The 16,176-nt window shown below is 31.1% G+C and overlaps 1 protein-coding gene across 3 annotated transcripts; it reads left to right on the forward strand.

Annotated features, from left to right (window-relative positions):
• Positions 1-10,781: 10,781 nt before the first annotated feature.
• Positions 10,782-15,644, forward strand: LOC110645870 (G-type lectin S-receptor-like serine/threonine-protein kinase At4g27290). Of its 3 annotated transcripts, none has more exons than XR_009148200.1 (7): positions 10,782-12,140; positions 13,079-13,219; positions 13,369-13,526; positions 13,764-13,974; positions 14,366-14,603; positions 14,686-14,849; positions 14,921-15,060. XR_009148200.1 is itself a non-coding variant. In XM_021799138.2 (7 exons), exons 1-7 carry the CDS (start codon positions 10,883-10,885, stop codon positions 15,224-15,226), a joined length of 2,463 nt encoding a protein of 820 aa, XP_021654830.2. In that variant the 5' UTR covers positions 10,784-10,882; the 3' UTR covers positions 15,227-15,644. The 3 variants fall into 3 exon arrangements, 2 of the variants coding, with proteins under 2 accessions (XP_021654830.2, XP_058001395.1); XM_021799138.2 differs by having other exon boundaries at positions 10,784-12,140; positions 14,699-14,849; positions 14,921-15,644; XM_058145412.1 differs by lacking the exons at positions 10,782-12,140; positions 13,079-13,219; positions 13,369-13,526; positions 13,764-13,974 and having other exon boundaries at positions 14,469-14,603; positions 14,921-15,644.
• The last annotated feature ends 532 nt before the right edge of the window (positions 15,645-16,176 follow it).

Consider the following 16,176-nt stretch of genomic DNA (forward strand, 5'->3'; position numbering starts at 1 on the left):
ATAAGAGAAAATGCAGTAAAATGAATTTAGAGATTGAATCATTGAGATCACAAAATATTGCCATGTCCAATGTGTATAAAGAAAATGAATTTTACAAAGGACAAATTGCTTTGTCTAAAGAACTAGACTTAGAGTTAAAAACCTTAAAAGAAACTCGTGAAATGCTCATTGAGAAAAATAAAGTTCTTGAAGCCAAAGTAGAGTCTTTGACAAATGATTTGGCAAAATTTACAAAAGGAAAAGAAAATCTAGATGTACTTCTTAGGAACCAAAGAATTTCAAATGAGAAACATGGAATTGGTTTTGATGGTTTCATAAACTATGACAAGTACAAGAATTATTTCATTAAAGCATCTACATCCTCCTTGCCTAATGTTACATGTTATTATTGCAATAAAAGAGGTCATATGATTAGTTCTTGTGCACTTAGAAAAGGTCATCTTAAGGTAAAGAAGGTATGGGTACCAAAGGGAACCTTACCTAAGGTCACTAACCCCCAAGGACCCAAAGTTGCTTGGGTACCTAAAGTTCAATGATTAAATTTCAGGTTTGTTTCAAAGGAATGAAGGAAAGTGAAAAATGGTACATAGATAGTGGTTGTTCAAAGCACATGACTGGTGAAAAGGACAAGTTTTCAAAAATCACAATGAAAGATGGAGGATACGTAAAATTTGGAGATAAAGGGAAAGGAAAAATAATTGGAAATGGCACAATAGGAACCAAATCTTGTATTGAAGATGTATCACTTGTTGAAGGTTTGAAATACAACTTGCTAAGTGTAAGCCAACTCTGTGATAAAGGTTTTGAGGTAAAGTTTACTTCTTCTCTATGTACAATCAATAACTTAGATAATGATACATTGTTCATTGCCAATAGATCTAATAATGTTTACTTGATTGACATGAATAATTTTGAAACTAATCATGGTACATGTCTAGTATCTCTTGATAACTCTAGTTATTTGTGGCATAGAAGACTAGGTCATGCAAGCATGCATACACTCTCAAAATTATCTAAGAAAAAACTTGTTAATGGTCTTCCTAAGATTAATTATGAAAATGAATTTCAATGTAGAGCATGTGCACTAGGAAAGCATACTAGAGCATCTTTTAAATCTAAAAATATTGTGTCTACCACTAGGCCACTAGAATTGTTTCATCTTGATTTATTTGGACCCGTAACTCCTACTAGTCTTGGTGGAAAGTCATATGCTTTAGTTATTGTTGATGATTATTCAAGATATACATGGACATTTTTCCTTACTCATAAAGATGAAACTTTTGAAAAATTCACCTCTTTTAGTAAAATGGTTCAAAATGAAAAAGGCTTTTGCATCTCATCTATAAAAAGTGACCATGGAACTGAATTTGAAAATCATTTGTTTGAGAAATATTGTGATAAACATGGAATCAATCATAATTTTTCAGCTCCTAGAACACCACAACAAAATGGGGTAGTGGAAAGGAAAAATAAGACTTTGCAAGAAATGACTAGAACTATGTTGAGTGAAAATAATTTGCCAAAATACTTTTGGGCTGAAGCTGTTAATACATCTTGCTATGTGTTGAATAGAGTTTTGATTAGACCAATTTTGAAAAAGACCCCCTATGAGCTATGGAAAGGAAGGAAACCAAATATCTCATATTTCAAAGCATTTGGTTGTAAGTGCTATATTTTAAATAACAAGAAGGATAACTTGAAGAAATTTGATGCTAAATCTGATGAAGGAATCTTTCTTGGGTATTCAACAAAGAGTAAAGCCTATAGAGTGTTCAATAGAAGAACTTTGGTTATTGAGGAAACTATTCATGTGTTGTTTGATGAGACTAACCCTTTTATTAGAAGGAAAAATGTTTGTGATGATAATAATGAGCAGGTTTTTGGAAAAGAAAATATAATATCAAGTCAAGAAATGGAACAAATTGATGACAAAGATGAAGAAACTCAAGGAGAAACTACAATAGATGTCCATGATGCCAATGAAGATCAAATCAATGAAGAAATGCCAAATTTAGAAGAATTACAAGTAAATGAGCCTCAACATGATGATTTACCTAAAGAATGGAGATTCCATAGAAACCATCCTCAAGAAGACATTATTGATGATCCATCTCAAAGGAAGATGACTAGATCACAATTGAGAAGATATTTTGGTAATGTTGCTTTTGTTTCACAAATTGAACCTAAATGTTTTGAAGATGCTCAAAATGATGAAAGTTGGATTCTTGCTATGCAAGAAGAACTAAATCAATTTGAGAGAAATAAAGTTTGGAATTTAGTGCCTAAACCAAAAGATCATTCAATTATCGGTACTAAATGGGTTTTTAGAAACAAAATGGATGAAAAAGGCAATGTTGTTAGAAACAAAGCTAGACTAATGGCTCAAGGCTACAACCAAGAGGAAGTGATTGATTTTGATGAAACATTTGCTCCGGTTGCTAGAATTGAAGCTATTAGAATGTTGTGTGCCTTTGCATGTTACAAGGACTTTATGCTTTACCAAATGGATGTCAAGAGTGCATTTTTAAATGGTTATATTGATGAGGAAGTATATGTTGCACAACCTCTAGGCTTTGAAAATCATGAGCATCCAAATTATGTTTACAAACTTACTAAAGCCCTATATGGTTTAAAGCAAGCTCCTAGAGCATGGTATGAAAGGCTTAGTAAATTCCTTTTACAAAATGATTTTCAAAGAGGCAAAGTGGATACAACACTTTTTGTTAAGAAGCATCATAATGATATGCTCATTGTGCAAATTTATGTTGATGATATAATTTTTGGTGCTACTAACGAATCTCTTTGCAAGAAATTTTCTAAGATTATGCAGAATGAATTTGAAATGAGCATGATGGGTGAGCTCACATTCTTCCTTGGACTTGTCAATTTCTTGGTCTTGCACTAGTTTCTTGGCACAGTAAGAAACAAACTTTAGTAGCTTTATCTACAGCTGAGGCAGAATATATAGCTGCTGGTAGTTGTGTTGCTCAAATCTTATGGATGAAACAACAAGATTTTGGTCTAAAATATAACCTTGTCCCAATTAGGTTTGACAACACTAGTGCCATAAACTTGGTCAAAAATCCAGTCCAACATTCAAGAACTAAACACATTGAGATCAGACATCATTTTATTAGAGATCATGTTCAAAATGGAAATATCAAAATCGAGTTTGTTGCCTCTGAAAATCAACTTGCTGACATTTTTACAAAACCTCTTAATGAAGAAACATTTTGCAGAATTAGAAGGGAAATTGGTATGTGTGAACTAGTTGTTTGAAATTTAATTCATAATAATTTCATGTTTTACATTTTGTTAAATATGTGAGTGATCTGCTGTGATATAGATTTGCTAAGAAATCTTTAAAGAATATTAGCTAACTTGTTTGTGTACTCGTGAAATTAGTTTACTAAGTTGTATGCTAATATTGCGTGACTAAAATTAGTTTGCTATATCATGTACTGTTCAAATTTCAAACCAAAAGGTGATTGTTCTTGAAATTTTCTGCGTGTCCAGCAATGCATTTATCTTTTCACATTTGATATCACATTCTCAGTGCTGTGTCAGACATGTAGAAATGTTTATTTGTGCATATAGGGATAGATAGACTTGTTTGAAATATAAAATAAAATAAAATGAAAAATAAGAAAACTAGTTCAGTTGAAAGTACAGTGACACTGAAAAGCGCGGGACTCAAGAGGACTTAAACCCTCTGCCACACGAAACCCTCACGCTCTCTCTCTCTCTCTCTCTCCTCTGCATCGATTCCCGACTCCTCCCAAACCAAACCCATCCTCTCTTTCCGGCAAAACATACCCTAACCCACCAAATCTCTCAACTCTCCTTTCCTCTTTCACTCTTCACTCACCAAAACGCCATTATCAGATTTCCTTTTATTTTAATGGCTCGCACCAAACGAAAGTCCCCTGTTGCTGCGACTGCTTCGTCTTCCTCATCAGCATCCGACGATGTCCCTGTCGCCACATTGCGAAAGAAAATGAAAGGGAAGAAAACCTTACCCGCCTCGAAATCAGCTAGTGAGTCTTCAAATCCATCCAAAGGTGTCGAACCCACTAAAACGATGCCAGAACAGAAAAAGAAACGGCAGAAGTCCGGGTTGGATACCCAACGAAAAATGCGTGTCGTAAAATCTACAGGCCCAGTGGATAAAGCACTGTTGGATTGCAAATTCATCAAATGGGAGTACTTTAATCAGGTAAACTTTCAATTCAAAGAGCTTTTTGAGTTTTAAGGATGGTTGGATGTGTGTGAATGTGCAAATGAGTATTACCCTAGGCTTGTTCAAGAGTTTTATAGAACCATGAGAACTATTGATGATGAGGATAGATTTGAAGTAATTTTGAATAACAGTACATATGGTGTTTCTGTTGAACTGATAGCCACGGCTTTGAAATTGCCCAATGATGGAAATAAAATTTCCACACATAAGGATGTTGCTAGGGTGGCAGGATTCAATTTGGTTGAGTTTGAAAACGAGGTGTTCCCGGTTAACACTGCCGCAAATGAAAAATCCACCAGCACAAAAGCCCTCCAACATATCAAAATCATTCACAGTTTGGTGAACTACATTTTCTGTCCTAAATCTGGTAGTTATGGTTATTTGAGTCACTTGGACATGTGTATTATGTGGCACATTGTGAATAAAGTTAGGATGAATTTAGCTTATTTAATTTTCAAAAACATGTGCAAAGCTTATGGGATTGGAAAATTGCCGTATACACATCTTCTGTCTGCTGTGTTTAAAGAGCTACATGTGAATGTTTCTAAGGAAAGCTCTAGAACTGATTTGATAGTGCTTAGGGAAATACATTCAGACACTGATGGAAGAAAGAAAAGATTTGAAAAGGGTGGTTCCTCCTCTGCTAAGGTTGATTCTGAATCTGCTAGTGAATTTTTGAGTGAAATTCAAGGGATAAAAGCTACTGTTAATGAACATTTTAGTTCAACAAATTAGTCCCTTGACATTCTCAGAAAATTTGTGGATGTGGTTGACTATAAAGTGAGTCACCTACTCACTCAAAATGAGGAGTTAAAAAGGCTGATTATGGATCTTCAGCAGGCCAAGGAACCTGGTGCTCCAACTAAAGTTGAGGCTGCTACCCAAGTCTCTGCTGATAAGGGTGAAAGCAATAAGGCTGGTGAGTCTCCTGATACTATGGCACATGAACGTGACCAAGTAGCTGAACTTGAGCTCGAACCTGCAATAGAAGCTCCTGTTGAGCATGCTACTGAACAGGTCATTGAACCTAAAATTGGCCTCGCAGCTGATGTCCCTACTGAGCATGCAATTGAAAAGGTTGTAGAACCTGAAATGGAGCTGCCTGTTGAACCTCCACCTGCACCACCAGTTGAGACTGCTGCTCACGCAAAGACCAGGAAACTTCTTTAAAAGATCACCAAGCTAGTGCTCAAACTCAGCTATCTACAGCTGCTACCCCTGCAGCCAAGAAAGGTAAGAAAAGGTACAAGTCAATCGTGTCAAATCCATACCAGACCCTCGCTGCTACTCTTCAACCACAATCTGACGACGATGAGCCCGAGAAAGATGATCAAGTGGCTGACCAAGCACCTCAGCCCCCTGTTATTAAACTCCCTAGGAAGAAAATGGTGCCTTCAAAATCCACTCGCAGGAGTAAAAGACTTAAATAGCATCTCATCTGGATTTTTAGTTTACTATCTGTATATTTAGTTTACTAGTCTATTTGCTACTATTGGTTTTTAGTTTGCTATTGTCTACCTTACTGCATTCACATTTGGGCTAACATGATTCTTTTTGGTTATTTTCTCCTGTTTCCTTTTTGATTGATGACAAAAAGGGGGAGAATAGGATGGATATGGATATATGAACATGTGTGTGAATATATGTTTATAGGATGGATATGAATATATGAACATGTGTGTGAATATATGTTTATAGGATGGATATGAAATGTTGATACTTGTGATACTTGTGTTGATGAATATGTGTTCATACTTGTGTTGATACTTGTGATACTTGTGTTGATGAATATGTGTTCATACTTGTGTTGATGAATATGTGTTCATACTTGTGTTGATAATTGTGGAATTTTTTTTGAGAAAATTGTGAATATGCTTTATAGCATAAACTCAGGGGGAGCTTGTGTACAGAAAATAGATTTCTTGGAAATTATGTGTATATATTTAGGGGGAGCATTTTCGGTATACTATACTGCTTGGATTCACATACTCACAAAAACTTTCACACACTTTTATTTTTTATTGTTGATTCAGTTGAGTTTTGTCATCATCAAAAAGGGGGAGATTGTTGACCCCGTGTAGCTCAAAATGAGCATTGATTTTGATGATAACAAAACTCAAAGGGAATCTATCTAACCCAACTTTAAAGTGATGTGTAGATTCTTTGTCTTATTGCTAAAGAACTTTTGAAGTTACATCTAAAGAGAAAGGATACTCAAAGGCATCTCAAGACTCAAAGAAAAGGTATGAAAGGAATAGTATTAGAGATTGAGTCTTAGGTCTTTTGTGAAAAGAATGGATGAGAATTTAGTCATATGGAGCTCAAAATGAAATTTTATTTTCTGATTACTTTTTCTCATCATGACCTTGGATACTACTATTCAAATATTTTTTAAGGTCTAAATCATTTGACATTGCAAGTTGAGACATGCAGCTGTTGACTTAGTTTGCTAACTGGTTTGCTAAATTTTTTAGTTTGCTAATGAGTTTGCTAAAACGTTAGTTTACTAATCAGTTTACTGACTGCTCCTAAAATTTCATTAGTTTGCTAATTTATCAGAGCTGCTCAACTTCGCACAAAAGGACAAAATAACGGCTATTTTGTCTTGGGCAGTGTGTATAACGTTCCAAAAGGGTTTCAAACGATCTAAAATGATTTGGGACTATAAATATACATTCTTTACTTCATTTACACTTGATGAAAGCCTACATTTGAACTCCAATATTGATTTTTCATTCATTGCTTTCATTCAAGAGCTTTAAAGATTTTGAGCTTCCATTGGCAAATCAACTCATCTCTTCTTTATAGTTTGATTTGTATTGAGTAAGAGTGAGTGTTACAATATTGAATTGCATTTAAGAGAGGTTGTACAAGCACCTATTGAAGCTTGAGTGAGAAAGTGCTTGTGATAGCACTTGTGAAGGTTTCAAGCTACCTTGGTAAAAGCTTGGTGTTGAAAAGTTGTAAAGGGCTTTTGGTCTCTTGCCTTCAAAAGAGCAAATAGTGGAGAGAAGACTCAAAGAGGGTTCTTTGAGAGAGTGGATGTAGGCTAGTTAAGCCGAACCACTATAAAAATCATTGTGTTTGATCTCTCTAACCTTAACCTCTTTACTTTCGTGCAATTTAAATTTTTCCTTATATACATGATATTGAATGTTAGTTAAATAAGTTGAGTTGATAAATTTGTGGACATATTGAGTGACTTGAAAGATTAGTTGTATATTGTATGATGAATGCTTTGTCAAATATTGCCATATACATTGATTGAGACTTGAATTGCAACTTAGGAACACATTGTTGAAGCACATATTACTTTCATTTTATATAGAAAAGCACCTAGTTGAACAAAGCCACAATTTTTCATTAGGCTACAAGTAAGGGCCGAAAAATTGTTAAAGTCCAATTCACCCCTCTCTTGGATTATTTTGGGACAACACTCTCATATATATATATATGAGAATATTTATGATTAATTATGATATTATAAATTAATGGTCAATTTTCTTTAAACTAATAGTCATTAATTACATTTTATTTTATATATATATATATATATATATATATATATATATATATATATATATAAAGCAAATAGATATTCCCCATAAAATGACACGTGCGTGGTACTTTCCTTAAAAAAGTTTACCATATGTCACTTTCTATAAATATTCTCTTTTATACTAATTATTATTAATTTTTTTTATTTTCTTTTTAATTATTATTATTATTTACAATACTATATTAATATTTATTATTTAAATTATTATTATTTTTAAATTTTATCTTTAAAAATTAAGATCTTTTGGAGTTAAATTCAATATTAAAAAATTATTTATATTATTTTATAAAAACTAATTATTATTTAAATTTTTTTCATTATTATTACTATTTATAATACTACCTTAATATTTATAATTTAAATTATTATTTTTTTAATTTTATTTTTAAAAATTAAAGCCTTTTATAATTAAATGTAATATTTAAAAATTATTTATATTATTTTTTTATAAATTTATTTATACAAAAATATTATTTGCTATATGTTACTCTTAATAATAATAATAATAATAATAATAATAATAATAATAATAATAATAATAATAATAAAAGGTTATTGATAGCTATTAGTTTAAAGAAAATTGACCATTAATTTATAATATAATAATTAATCATAAATACTCTCATTTATATTAATTATTATTTAATTTTTTTATTTCTCTTTTAATTATTATTATTATTATTATTATTTATAATACTACCTTAACATTTATGATTTAAATTATTATTTTTTTTACATTTAATTTTAAAAATAAGATATTTTGTAATTAAATGTAATATTTAATAATCATTTATATTACTTTATAAATACTAATTATTTTTCAATTTTTTAATTTTTTTAATTATAATTATTATTTACAATACTGCGGTAACATTTATGATTTAAATTATTATTTTTTTATAATTTGATTTTTAAAAATTATGACATTTTATCATTAAATGCAATATTTAAAATTTATTTATATTATTTTTTTATAAATTCATTTATGTAAAAATATTATTTGCCACATGTTACCCTCTATAATAATAATAATAATAATAATAATAATAATAATAATAATAATAATAATAATAATAAAAGATCATTGATGGCCATTAGTTTAGAGAAAATTGACCATTAATTTGTGATCTCATAATCAACTATCATATAATTTAATTAACCTTAAATTATTTTATATCTTTAATAAATATTTTTATTATATTGTTATATTTTCTATTATTTTTATTATGAAATTTTTATTAAAAAAATTCATAGACAAAAAATATAGTCTATATAAAAAGTTAGAAAAATAAAATATAGAAATTTGATTTATTTATAATTAGTATATATTATTTTTTATGTTAATAATTTAATATTTTTTGTTTTTACTTTCTTAAAACTTATTATTATTATTATTATTATTATTATTATTATTATTATTATAGTCAACTTATGGCTAGTTAATTGAAACAGTCAAATAAATAGAAAATATTTTACTGTTATAAAAATTAAATTTGAATACTTTTATTACCGTTTTTCAATTAAATAATATTTGATTATAAATTAATCTTTTATTTAAATAATTTTCATTTGTTTGTCTATATATAATTTGTCATATAAGACATTTGATACATATTAAGTACTCTCCTCTCACTAAGTATTTTTATTTTACATAAATACTCTCAAATCTTTTTTAATTTGCACTATTTTTTTACTATTTCATTCAAAATTATTAGTTGTCATTCTCAAAATTTATTTATTTAAATATATTCAATTAATATGAATTTAATTATTAATTTTTAATATATTTTTTATTTAATATTTCTTAAACTTTTGAATATTTTATTTCATTATATATATCGAATGTAATTATAACTAATATTTTAATTATTCATATTTTATTATCATTAATTTTTAACATAATTATTTTTAAATTTTAATTAAATATTTATATTTTTATGCATAAATTATAAATATCTATATTTTTATACATAAATTATCTCTCAACTATATTTTTATATAGAAATAGAATTTGAAAGATAAATTATAAATATAATTGCATCAAATATTTAGTTACAAATGAAGATGATTAAAAAAAAAGTTACATTATTAAAATTATGAAATTTATCTTTTAAAAAATAATATGTATTTTTAATATTTATTATATTAATAGAAAATGATGATATTTTAAAATTTTAATTTTTATGAAATGTATTTATTTTATATTATAAATTTATGTAAAGTGATAATCATTTTTGTCAAAAAATTATTTTATAAAAAATATATCAAATTAATAAAAAATCTACACTTAGACATAATATTTTTAAAAAAATAATATAATAAAATGTTATTTTTAATTAATAATAATATTATATATTTTTATTATTATTAAAATTAAATAATTCAATTCATTATCAGTAATTTAATATTTTTTTATTATATTAATAACAAAAAATATTATATTTATATATTTTTAAAATAACATTATTTTCTCATTAATCTAATATAATTTCTATAATTTACAAAAAATAAACATCAATTTACATATGGGATAAAATATAAAAATTTTATGAAATTTAAATTATTTTTTGAATAAATTACTTTTATTGTATTTAAACCAAAAATTCATGAAAATTACTATCAATATATGTATAAAATGAATTAAATAAATATTTTAATTAATTACATTATAAATTAATTAAAATTTATTATTATAATAGATAAAAAAATTATTAAATTAAATTAAATAAAAAAGAAATTTTAATTTAAAATTAATTTAATAATAATAATTTATTTTATTTAAAATATAATTAAAAAAAAATTATAAATTATCCATACACACACAGAGTATTGCACTAGATGAAACCTGAGTGTCGGATTGTGAGAAAAGTCGTAAAACCTAATTGCGAAGACTATAAACAGAGCAGTTCTCAAAAAAAAAAAAAAAAAAAGAGTAATTACAATGACCAAAACGTCTGTCTCTGTCATTGATTTTGTTTAATGATGTTAAGTTCAGGCATTGATGAGATATAAGGTTTTGTTTAATGGCCGTTTTAACATGTCAGCTTGCCATTCAAATTGCAAAGGTGTAGCAAGAAAAATCAATGAAGGGCTGCTTCATACTTCTTATTCTTTCCTCCCATTTATTGCTTATTATAACAATATCCACTGTAGCTGACACCATAACTATAACTCAATCTATTAAAGATGGAGAGAGCATAATTTCGGCGGGTGAAAGCTTTAGATTAGGATTTTTTAGCCCAGGCAACTCCAAAAATCGATACTTGGGTATATGGTACAACAAAGTATCTGTCAAGACCGTAGTTTGGGTTGCTAACAGAGAAATCCCCCTTGCTGATTCATCAGGTGTTTTGAAGATTACTGATCGAGGACTAGTCCTTGTCAATCGCAATGAAACCATAATTTGGTCTTCCAACTCCACAGGATCGACGAGGAATGTTGCACAGCTTTTGGATTCAGGAAACCTTGTAGTAAAAGACGAGGATAACCCTGAAGATTATTTGTGGCAGAGTTTTGATTATCCATGTGATACATTCCTTCCAGGGATGAAGCTTGGATGGAATAGAGTTACAGGCCTGAATCGCTATATATCGTCATGGAAGACACCTGATGATCCTGCTCGAGGTAATTTTACATGTAGAATTGATCCTGCTGGTTATCCTGAGATGATTGTGACAGAGGGCTCAGTTGAGAGTTTTCGAGTTGGATCATGGAACGGTCTTAGGTTTACTGGCACACCTGAGTTAAAGCCAAACCCCATATACATATTTGGGTTTGTTCTCAATGAAAAGGAGATGGATTACAGTTATCAGCTTCTTAACAACTCACTTCTTTCAAGGATGGTGATAGGTCAGAATGGCCTTTTCCAGCGCTTTACTTGGATCGAGCGAACACGGAACTGGAGGGTTTATCTTAGTGCGCAAATTGATAATTGTGATCATTATAACTTGTGTGGTGCATATGGTAGCTGCAATATTAACAACTCTCCAGTGTGTAGTTGCTTGAAAGGATTTGTTCCAAAAGTTCCAAAAGAGTGGGAAATGGTCGATTGGTCAAGTGGTTGTATTAGAAAGACTCCATTAAATTGCTTTGGGGATGGATTTCGTAAGTACTCTGCAATGAAGTTGCCAGAGACGCGAAAATCCTGGTTTGACAGGAGTATCAATCTTGAGGACTGCAGGAACATGTGCACGAAGAATTGCTCCTGTACAGCCTACTCAAATTTGGACATCAGGGAAGGAGGAAGTGGGTGCCTTCTGTGGTTTAATGACCTTATTGATATTAGAGAATTTGATGAGAATGGCCAAGATATTTATATAAGGATGGCTGCGTCAGAAATAGGTATGAGGTTGTTTTGATATAAAACTGCTAAATGATTATTTTCTTTCACTGCCTTCACAAAATATAATTGGAGTTCTCGACTTATTTTCTGTTGTATGTATGAAGTTATCCTCAACAGAAAATAAGTCAGGCCTAAACCATAATTTGGCCTTCCAACTCCACGGGATCTATGAGGAATGTGCTTCTCATGCCTAATACCTGATTCTGAGATTCTAGTAAGTAATAGCTAAATCTCCACGCAGCAAAATAATGGATTAGCATAGAGCACTATTAGTTACCTCCAAGTTCTAACACTAGCTTAGCGACTTCCAAAGCTAGAATGGTGCTTTAAACTCCTTTAGTTCTAAGGGTGATCCATCCTTGTAACTAAATGGACCAGATGCAAATGAATATTTGTTGTTTTAAAAGTGAATTTGGCAGCTGTGCTGGAGGGATCCAGCCCAAATAGGCTTTTTTCTAGACAATGATTTTGTTGAAAAAAAAAAAAAAAAAAAAAAAACAGGAGACGGAGCAGAATTTGTATTTCATTGAAGACAAAACAAATCTCTCTCAAACACAAAATGAAAGAGACATAAAACAGAGGATATACAAACAGCCACATTTAAAACAAGGAGTGCTTTTCTTTCTTTCTTTCTTTCTTTCTTTTTTTTTTTTTTTTTTTTATCATTTTCGTAGCTTTCAACTCTCCTCTCAACAGCTCACTTTTTCTCTCTGCTCCAAAATCATATTCAGTAGCATTCATTCTCTCTATAGAGAAAGATTGCTTGCTTTGGTCAACATATGCCCGTACTTAGGCATGGTTATGTTTCTTTTCTTATACACTGATTTTTCATCTAATCATTATCCAAAAATCACATCAACTTCCAACAGATTGGAAAACAAAACTGTCATTGATTTCTAACTCCCAGTTTTTCTGCTTGTGACTGCCTTATGTGTAGACGATGACATGAGGATTAAAAGTAAATCCAATGAGAAGAAACGAATGACGATCATTGTAAGCTCTGTGATATCTACAGGGATTCTGTTCCTGGTGGTAACTATAGTCTTGTATGTTAGGAAAAAGAAGCAGCAGAACGCTGGTACGTAATTCACTCCTTGAAATTCTAACTCCCAAATTATGGAAAATATTTGGGCTTAGTACTATAAGAGAATCATGAATCAGCAAAGATTAGATTATACTGGAAATCATAAGGAAATAAGAGCAATGGAGATAAATTGTCTTTTGCAGGAAAAGAAACTGGCATTGTGTTAGGAAATGCAAATGACAAAGGCCAAAAAGAAGATCTGGAACTACCACTGTTTGATTTTGCCACTATTGCTTGTGCAACTAATAACTTCTCTGTCACCAATAAACTCGGAGAAGGGGGATTTGGGCCTGTTTTTAAGGTAACAAAAATTTTTTATGGCTTCACCAGTTGATTATGCAACTCTTTCCATTATTGTATTTCTCCATTATGGTTCTGTCACAAATTATTCAACCAGCAGTATTTAGCCTTATTGTGGATAAATTGTGATGGTTTAGCAATTGTTCCAATTTCAAAGACTAAACAGGTAGGCAGAGAAGTATCTAGCACTAAACCAAAACTCTAAAACTTTCAATAATCAAAATGCGATTACTTACAGGGAACGTTGAAAGATGGACAAGAAATAGCTGTGAAGAGGCTCTCAAAGCATTCATCCCAAGGACTCGATGAGTTCAAGAATGAAGTAATGCATATTGCCAAACTTCAGCACCGGAATCTGGTGAAGCTTCTAGGATGCTGCATTGAATCAGAAGAGAAGATGTTAATCTATGAGTTCATGCCCAACAAAAGCTTGGATTTCTTTATTTTTGGTTTGAATCTTCCCAAGACCCTACATAATCAATTATTTTATTATTGTCCAAAACATGGATAGAGCATTTCTTTTCTCTATTGTTTTTGCCTCCTTTGAGGGACCAATGTTTGAATAAAGGCCCGAGGCAAGTTTTATTGGCAATAAATGCATCAAGAGAAGGAAAAAATTATAGTACCTAATTTTTCCTAGTTTATAGTTTCCTTTGAAGCCAATTTGAAAATGTCTTGAAGAACTTCAGTGTTTCTCTGCTTTCAGTGGAATACATACAACATAACAATCTGTTTTCACGGAATTTCATCAAATTGTTAATCATGCGTTGTATTTGCTTTTCTCCTTCTCTTATCTTATGCACTCATAAATATAATATGAAGGGTTAAAATATTGGACAGATCCAAGCCGGAGCAAACTACTAGATTGGCCTAAGCGGTACCACATTATCAATGGGATTGCTCGTGGACTCCTTTACCTTCACCAAGATTCCAGGCTAAGAATAATTCATAGAGATCTAAAAGCCGGGAACATTTTATTGGATGATGAAATGAATCCAAAAATTTCAGATTTTGGCCTCGCTAGAAGTTTTGGAGGAAGTGAAACTGAAGCCAATACAAATAAGGTGGTGGGAACATAGTAAGTATCTTGTAAAATTGTATCCAATGTACATGTGTATTTGTATTGTACCTTAATTCATCTACATTTATTAAATGTTCAGTAATTTTCTACAGTGGTTACATGTCGCCGGAGTATGCAATGGAAGGCCTTTACTCTGTAAAGTCCGATGTTTTTAGCTTTGGTGTTATAGTGCTAGAGACTGTGAGTGGGAAAAGGAATAGAGGATTCAGTCATACAGATCATCATCTCAACCTTCTTGGACATGTAAGCATCACGTCAATAATTTCTTATCTCTACATGGTGAATCTGCTATAACAAATATATCAATTGTTTAGGCTTGGATACTACAAAAGGAAGGGAGGTCCATAGAAATAATTGATGCTTCAGTCAGAAATTCGTGCAATCTATCTGAAGTTCTACGGTCAGTGCATGTCGGTCTACTTTGTGTGCAACAAAATCTAGCAGAAAGGCCTAGCATGTCAACAGTTGTTTTTATGTTGGGCGGTGAAGGTGCATTACCTGAGCCTAAGCAGCCAGGATTCTTCACAGAAAGGGATCTCATAGAACTGAATTCCTCTTCAAGCTATCACAACTCTAGTTCAGCTAATAATCTCACTATTACACAACTAGGGGCACGATAAAAACGCATCATATGTAAAGTTTTATGTCTTGCAGGCTAGGACCTCATTTTCTCATAGTTACTATATTCACTGAACTTATATTCCCAGTATATATGAATCCCCAAACCATCTGTACAAACCTCAGGGGCTTGAATGTATGTGCTGCAAGAAATGCGGTGCAAAGAAATGAAGCTTGAAGTTTATTACCTTCACAGAGGAACATTTGAAGGAGCAGCAGGTGCAATCAGAAGTGCACATTTCGGGACATTACTGGTCTCTTTTGAATTGGTAACACATTACCTGCTGTACAAATTTCAATTATGCAGAAGCATATAGAGCTGTTACATAGTTTCTCATTAAGGATAGCGTCGAACACTTGGAGACAATAGTATTTGAACGTGCAAATTCTTCCAAATAATAGACTTCCTGTTTTGCGCAACTCACTCTTACTAGAAAGCACAAAAATCAAAGTTCTCACCTGCAAAAACAGGTGGAGCAGTGACTGGTCCTAGGAGTGGTCATGTTTTGGTTTGGAGTTGGAATTGAACTCGGAATAAGTCTGATTAAATTTGGGGTCGAAACTGATCAATGGTTCATGGTTTCAAATTGGACCGAACCTTATTGTTCTCTGGGCAATCTCAGGCTGACCTCCTCTCTAATCAAAATCAGATCAAAATTGTTGGTTCAGCCCATCAATTTAGTTTGGAACTGGAAAAAAAAAAAAAGCTAGTTGGGATTATAGATCCACAGGGAGAGTATAAAAATGAAAAGGTAAATCGTAAAATTGACTTGATGATAATTTTAATGTGTAAAATAATTTAATTAAAATGAATTAAAATGTAATTTGATGAGCACTCTCCTTAAATTTAACAGAATATATATATATATATATATATATATAGGTAAATTGTTTGATTACTAATAATTTGCAATATATTTCAGGCAATTTAACAAAACTATTTAAGAAAAAA

Source organism: Hevea brasiliensis, chromosome 4 (genome assembly GCF_030052815.1).
Source record: "Hevea brasiliensis isolate MT/VB/25A 57/8 chromosome 4, ASM3005281v1, whole genome shotgun sequence".
In the NCBI taxonomy this organism is placed as follows: Eukaryota; Viridiplantae; Streptophyta; class Magnoliopsida; order Malpighiales; family Euphorbiaceae; genus Hevea; species Hevea brasiliensis.

Bases quoted from the DNA above. Each gene is read 5' to 3' on its own strand.
- LOC110645870 (XM_021799138.2), top strand. From the start codon at position 10,883: ATGAAGGGCTGCTTCATACTTCTTATTCTTTCCTCCCATTTATTGCTT. The intron at 13,527-13,763 runs GTAACAAAAATT...GATTACTTACAG, and splicing joins GATTTGGGCCTGTTTTTAAG to GGAACGTTGAAAGATGGACA. The intron at 14,604-14,698 runs GTAAGTATCTTG...AATTTTCTACAG, and splicing joins AATAAGGTGGTGGGAACATA to TGGTTACATGTCGCCGGAGT.